Genomic DNA, 7,248 nt, shown 5'->3' on the forward strand with positions numbered 1-7,248 from the left:
GGTTTTAACCCGGTATATATATCCACCTTTACGGCGAGTTTAGTAGTACGAGGCCGTTGGATATCACCATAAAATATTAAACCAAAGGCTGTAAAAATCACAAAGTTAATGACCCGTTGTTGGGGGTCATAATCTAGGAAAGGTCACTTTATAGTTCAAGTTTGTTAGGAAAATGTTTGCAGATTCTTTTTGGTTACCTGAAATTTAACGATGAAAATCCATCGTCATTTTATTCATAGTCTTGGTTATTTCACAGAGACTTCATGAAAGACCAAGCAGAATTATTCTGGTGTTCTACTTCAGTTTCCTATTTATATTTCCAGATGAAGTTCGTCCTTTTCCTCTGCGGCTTTGCCCTGGCTGCTGCCACCCCAAAATGGGAACACTTCAAGGTGAATATTTTTACTCAAAATAACATATAGAAATAGTCGTGTATTCTTAAACGCCCCCCCCCCCACCCCCCCCACCCCCCAAAAAAACACAAAAAATGAAGAAATCCTAACGAACACGTACGCACGCACCGAGCAGGGAATGTTTCCTCGCTTTCTGAATACCAGGGCGCCTGCTTTCCGATATATCTTCCACCCTATTTATCTTGCACTTTCTACGTCCTCCCTCTTTCTTACTTCCAGCCTTTTGAATTATGCATTCTTTCCACTGCTCCATCTTCCTCCTTTCTTCTCAGTGGCTAAAGCTTCTAAGATACTCTCGTCATTTTTTTCACTTCTGTGATTCCAAAGCTTTATCCCTTCAATTCCTCTTACGTCTAATATAGTAAACTATGAAAGCAGTACGTCTGAACACCTAGAACATTCTCTCTTTGTTCGAGTTCAATCTCCAAACTTTATTCCCTTAAAAAAACAAAAAATAAAAAAAGAGGCTTGTTTAGACACTGCAAGTCTCCTCTCAGTCTCTAGATATCCCCTTATTTCCTCACTACACCCACCTCTTCTTATCTCACCCTTCCGTCACACTCCAGATTACCATTCGCCCACCGTCAATATTAACATTCTTTACTCCATCTTCCCAATTATTCTCGCTCACATTCACTTTTTTTTCAAATATTGCCTTCCTCGAAAACAACTACAAACTGGTGAGCACAGAGCAGTCATGACACATTTCATTGATATCCCATTTACGTATCTCACTACCTTGGGGGTAGGGGGTTAGTGTCGTCAGCGGACCTCATGCGGTGCACTGTAGGCATTACTTAAGGTTCTTTGCAGCGTGCCTTCGGCCCCTAGCTGCAACCACTTTCGTACCTTTTGCCGTAACTCCTTTCATATTCTCTTTGTTCATCTTACTTTCCACCCTCTCCTAACACTTGATTCATAGGTCCCAGTGCTTGGTCTTTGGCCTAAACTCTATACTCAGCTCAACTCAATAGCCGCTGAAGCACAATACAGCAGCTGTGGTTCAGACCAGATTTCATAATGGATCAGTCACTCGACGACCATCTGCTTTCAATTGCTCACACTAATCTCAATATTTTTCTAGGTCTCTTGACGTCCCCTGCCGCTTTTTCACTTTCTTATATGTCTGCTGTGGTCAAGAAAAATAAATAATGTATCATAAGATATAGTCAAGAAAAATAAATAAGGTATCATAGGATACATTATTTACGCAAATATCTTCTCCCGACAGTTGACCCATGGAAAGGCCTACTCCAACGCCAAGGAGGAGCTCTACAGGAAGACCATTTTCGAGAACCACCTCAAGAACATCGAGGCTCACAATGAACGCTTCCAGAAGGGCGAAGTCACTTTCGATCTTGCCATGAACAGGTTCGGCGATATGGTAAGAACACCTTCAAGGAAGACAATCGGGACGTTTCTTCCAAACCTCAGAACTTTTTATAATGAACAATGCCATTCTGTCCATGACCAAGAAGAGGACATGATTGTTTACTTAACATATGTTTTTCTTCCATTTGCATTAGACCACAGAGGAATTCGTAGCCCAGATGACCGGACTGAAGAAACAGGAGAGCCAAGAGACCAAAATATTCGCCAGTTTCCCCGAGAAGGAAAGAGCTGTCGATATTGACTGGAGAGATCATGGTGCTGTCACTGAGATAAAGGACCAGGGACAGTGTGGATCCTGCTGGTCCTTCTCCACTGTGAGTAGGATTCTAAAATTGCATGCGAACGCATAAATTATATTTAAATATACATACATACATACATCATACATACATACATACATACATACATATATATTTATGCATATGTGTGTGTTTGTTTGTGTGTTTGCATGTGTCTTACACAAGGGATAACAAGAACTAGTATATTTACTCTTATCTTTGGTAGCGTTGATTAACATGAAGCATTACCCCATGAAGATAATAACTTCAGCCTTTATTGAGTAAGCTGATCATTTCATCTCAAGGGAAATATTGATATTTCACCTTTAAACAAACTGTAAATTTGATAGTTTCCTTGTGGTCCATAGATTCTTCAAGGAAGAACATATGTAATATTGAAAAGCAAATTAAACATCCGTTATCAGAAAATAGAAGCGTTTACCTGTAGAGATGTACTGCCCATTTGCAATTTTTACCTCTTTGAGCTGTCATATGAGTCTATTGAACGAACTCCTTTGAGAATCTACACAGTCAATTGAACTACATCAACTATTTACGAAATGAAATTCATTTTGAAAATAAGAACTGTAAGATCCCAACAGGCGTACTGAGGGAGATACTAGGTTGACCTCATGTTAGCAACAATCTTTTCTGCCCTTGCATCCACCAGACGGGAACAGTGGAAGGAGCCCATTTCATCAAAACCGGTGACCTGATCAGCTTGTCCGAACAGCAGCTGGTCGACTGTTCCACAGAGAACGCCGGGTGCAACGGGGGTCTCATGGATCTGGCCGTCGACTACATCAAGTCCGCCGGAGGGATCACCACTGAAGCCGAATACCCCTACGAGGCTGTTGTTAGTACGAATGGGGTTTTCCACCTTTCCCTGCATTTGAGCATTTGTTTTTTCTATCTTTTGTTAGGAAATGTTTAATGTACCTACAATCTGCATAGTCTCCGCATGTCCTGTCACAAAATTCCTCAAATTATTTTCAGCACATCACTTTAAGTATAAATTAAATTTATTTTTATTTTTTTCATCTTTCAAATGTTCCTCATGCAGTATTTACTTTATATTTACTAACAATTTTCTTTCATATGTAACCATGCAACTTAGTTATTAACATTCAAAATGTTTATGTAATATACACCGTAGGAAATAAGTTCTTCAATTTTAGATTACAATAGCAATGGCGGTTATTAGATGTGAATATAATGCATGTGGTCCGTGTGTGTCTGTCCCCTAATAACACCCAGTTTTCGATGTCCATCAGGATAGGAGCTGTCGCTTCGATCCTTCCACCGTCGCTGTCACAGTCACAGGATACATCAACATTCCTTACGCTGACGAGGTCTCTCTCGCTTCAGCCGTCCACGACCAAGGTCCCACCAGCGTCGCCATTGATGCCGGCCACTTTTCCTTCCAGTTTTACAGCTCAGGTAACTTGATACTGGTATATATAGATATATATAGATATATATGTATTTGTAATAGCCACACTGCCCTCTTAACTTCTCGAATTTTTGGCGCATTTTTGGTTACGCTTGTCACTATACAAAGCCTTAAAATCCAAGTGTAAGAAATATGAAGAAATTATGGCATAGTGATATTACAATTACATGTGTATCTGGTAAAAATGACCAGTACATTCTATATAGATATAATATATAATATATATATATTATATATTATAGTATATATATATATATATATATATATATATATATATATGATATATATATATATATATATATATGAATCATTTCACATTACGTGATTCATATACATACATCGAGCTACAAATGTCCTTTAATATCTAATTCGCTCCACCTCGGAATTAATATATTTTCATATATGCTTAACCAAAGGGGAATTTATTAGGCGAAAAGAGAATTGCCGGCTCCCGGGTTCGAACCCATGAAGCCACACAAATCCAGGACGTCAGTGAAGCTTTTACCCACCCCACCACCGCAAGAGGCTATAAGTTTAGGCCGTCTCTCACCCTCAAATACCTTTTGCACTCAGGTATTCGTTGATTTGGAGACTGCATGAACCCACCTCGACCTCGGTAGTTTTCCGAGGTAAAGCGAATTAGATATTAAAGGACATTTGTGGCTCGATATATATATATATATACATTATACGAACGAACTTACAGCCACGAAGGCAAAGTGAGACAATTGAGATGGTGACTACTTTCGTTGCTGTGGCCACGTCTTAGCAATAAGACGAAAGTGCTTAGCATCTCAATTGTTTCACTTTTCTTTGTGGCTGTCAATTTGTTATATATATATATATATATTATATATATATATATATATATATATATATATATATATATATATATATATATCCTTTTCCCTCTTGCCTTTGTTTTCTTTTCTACTTCTCGGTACCTGCGTGGTAAATAGAGTCACTAGCAAACCTTGTGCCTATAATATAATGTATAAAGTAGTCATCTGCGCACTTTGTAGACTTATAATTATCCATTACCATATTCATGACGTATGCGTTTATGAGGGAATTGGAGGGAAGGTTGGAAAGAGCCATCGAAAAGAGGGAACGATATAATCCATCTTTTATGTTCATTGTAGATGGTCCTGAGCCTTCATCTAAATCCTAATTCATAGACTTTTTTTTCATTAAACCAAAACAGGAGTCGAAACCGTAGATATTGTGTTGCCTGAAGTTTTGATATTATTAATTTTACTTCGGAAGAGTCCCTCTTTTACATAAACTTCATTAAAAATAATGGCAGCCTGAATATATTTTGAGGAAGTTCAGTATTATTATTATTATTATTATTATTATTATTATTATTATTATTATTATTATTATTATTATTATTATTATTATTAAAGGAGCGACCATTCATAGCAAATAAGCAAGAAAAGCAAACAGGAAAAAAGAGAATATGAGAGATGAAAATAACAAATGACGAGCAATTTACTTAAAGGATACAATCACTTGAAGGACGCGGATAACATGAAAAATGACCAACCAATAAAAAATAAAATAAATAGCTCCACGCATTGTAACATTGATCTTTCCTAGACAGTCACCCGCACGGGTTTTAACCCTGTATAGAATATATCCACCTTTGATTACCGTAAAAACATGAACAAAAGAGTGTAAATATAAGGTTAATGACCTCCAAGAAATGTGAGTCCTAGATAACGACCCTGAATCCCTTGGAGTCTTATCTAGGAAAGATCCAGTAAGATTCCTGCATGCGCATGACATCGACGTTCTGAGCAAAATGTCTTTGATTATGTTATTTATGTCAGATTCCTTCTTTCAGGTGTCTACTACGAACCCAACTGTGACCCCGACATGATCAACCACGCCGTCTTGGCAGTCGGTTACGGAACCGAGTCTGGCAGCGATTACTGGATCATCAAGAATTCCTGGGGCACCGGATGGGGCATGGATGGGTACATGAAGCTCACCAGGAACGGAGGCAACCACTGCGGTGTCGCCAGCGATTCTGGTTACGCTACAGTCTAAGCCTAAACGCGGAGTCTCTTCTCTCTCGCTTCTCGAAGGAATGACGAGCTTTACCCTCCTCTCCTCACATACTTAAAAATAAAGGATACTGATTATTAAGGTAGCCGTTTTCGTTAATCTCCTTAAAGCTATGACGAGAATCCGGAGGTTTGTGTGGTAACCTGCCTGGAAATCTATGAATTAAAGATGGGATCATCATCCAACTCAAAGAAAAAACTAGAGGACATGTGATTCTCATCTGCATCACTGTCAGCCTTTATAGTCAAAAAATGTTTACTCTACAGAAGAGCAGAATGCATATAAGTAGAAAAGACATTATACGTCATGTGGTCGAACACATCTGGCGATAACTTGCTCTCAAATATGCCGTGTGTTTAGATTACCTACAACAGAAAATTCCCCATGACCCAACCAAATTGTTGACAGTTTGGCCATGGGGAATCCCTTATCACCAGTGTTAAGTAATCAATAAGTGGAGTGTTTATGAATATTATCCCACACATGCTTTTCAATGATTGATGACATAGTATTGATGACAATTTAATCTACAAAGAGAGAACGAACGCTTTCTTTTGAAACCTGTTATTGCCGTCAACATTGAAATGAAAATGAATTTCATTTTAGCGAATACAGAAAGCTTACTGATATGTCTTCACAAAGGTATTAAGTAAAGACAACAGTATTCACATCCGCGTTTCAGAGAGGATAACGTGTATATGTGGCACTGATATGCTGCTGACGATAGGATAATATATTTAGGAATGCTGGCGAGATATGAACATAATCTGGTGTATTGGATAATGCATTAAGAATGGCAAAAAAATCGTTTTATTATAACAGCAGAGAAATATATACTACAAAATAGATAATACTACCATATAGTAATCCCTCCCAACTGAAAATTTTAAAGCTAAAGTGACATTTCAGGAAAAGAATACAATACAAAAATCACTTACGAAAAATCTCCAGACATTATCAAAGGATGTGTGCTATAGTAGATTCACGTCAACTGTGCATTTGATGTCTAAGCCAGTCCCTTACGACGCTCCTGATTGGCTGTTGATAAGCCAATGACAGGGCTGGAAACTCTCAGTCTCTCTCGAGAATATACATGGGTAGAATCTATGCTCCAGCTCTCCTGAGGGATACGTCTTCAAAAGTATCCCTTAGGAGAGGTGGAACATAGATCCTGCCTATGTGAACTCTAGTGAGAGACTGAGAGTTTGCACCCCTGTGATTGACTTATCAACAGCCAATCAGGAGCGTTGTAAGAGACTGGCCTAAACATTAAATGCACGGTTGATGTGAATCTACTATAGTATATGCATCAGACCTCACGTACTGCGGTTTACGTGGCAAAATCTGTGCTGGTCACGCTGGAAAACTACTGGAAAAGAGAACTGAACTGAACAGCTTATCATTGCAGTCTATGTTTGCAGGAGAGCCGAGCAATTTGCGTTCAAGTTAGAGAAAACAATCGTGCCATCAACTGGGCAGGCAGTAAGTATATAGTTGGCATGTTCTAAACAGTGGGAACGCACTGTAATAGAGTAGTTTTTTTTTTATTTATGATAATATGAATATCATCCTCAGCATGAATATATTTTATCTATTTGTTTTAATAGGATTATGTAAAATGTGAATATTTTAAGAACTA

At 38.3% G+C, this 7,248-nt stretch overlaps 1 protein-coding gene across 1 annotated transcript; it reads left to right on the forward strand.

The window, feature by feature from the left end:
• The first annotated feature begins 233 nt into the window (after positions 1-233).
• On the forward strand, positions 234-5,690 carry LOC135227015 (digestive cysteine proteinase 2-like). Its single transcript, XM_064266779.1, has 6 exons — positions 234-392; positions 1,645-1,797; positions 1,940-2,119; positions 2,754-2,939; positions 3,358-3,523; positions 5,386-5,690. The coding sequence occupies exons 1-6, from the start codon at positions 264-266 to the stop codon at positions 5,589-5,591; spliced, it is 1,020 nt and encodes a 339-aa protein (XP_064122849.1). The 5' UTR covers positions 234-263; the 3' UTR covers positions 5,592-5,690.
• Positions 5,691-7,248: the final 1,558 nt, after the last annotated feature.

The sequence above is a fragment of the Macrobrachium nipponense genome, chromosome 15, assembly GCF_015104395.2.
Source record: "Macrobrachium nipponense isolate FS-2020 chromosome 15, ASM1510439v2, whole genome shotgun sequence".
NCBI classification, from domain to species: domain Eukaryota; kingdom Metazoa; phylum Arthropoda; class Malacostraca; order Decapoda; family Palaemonidae; genus Macrobrachium; species Macrobrachium nipponense.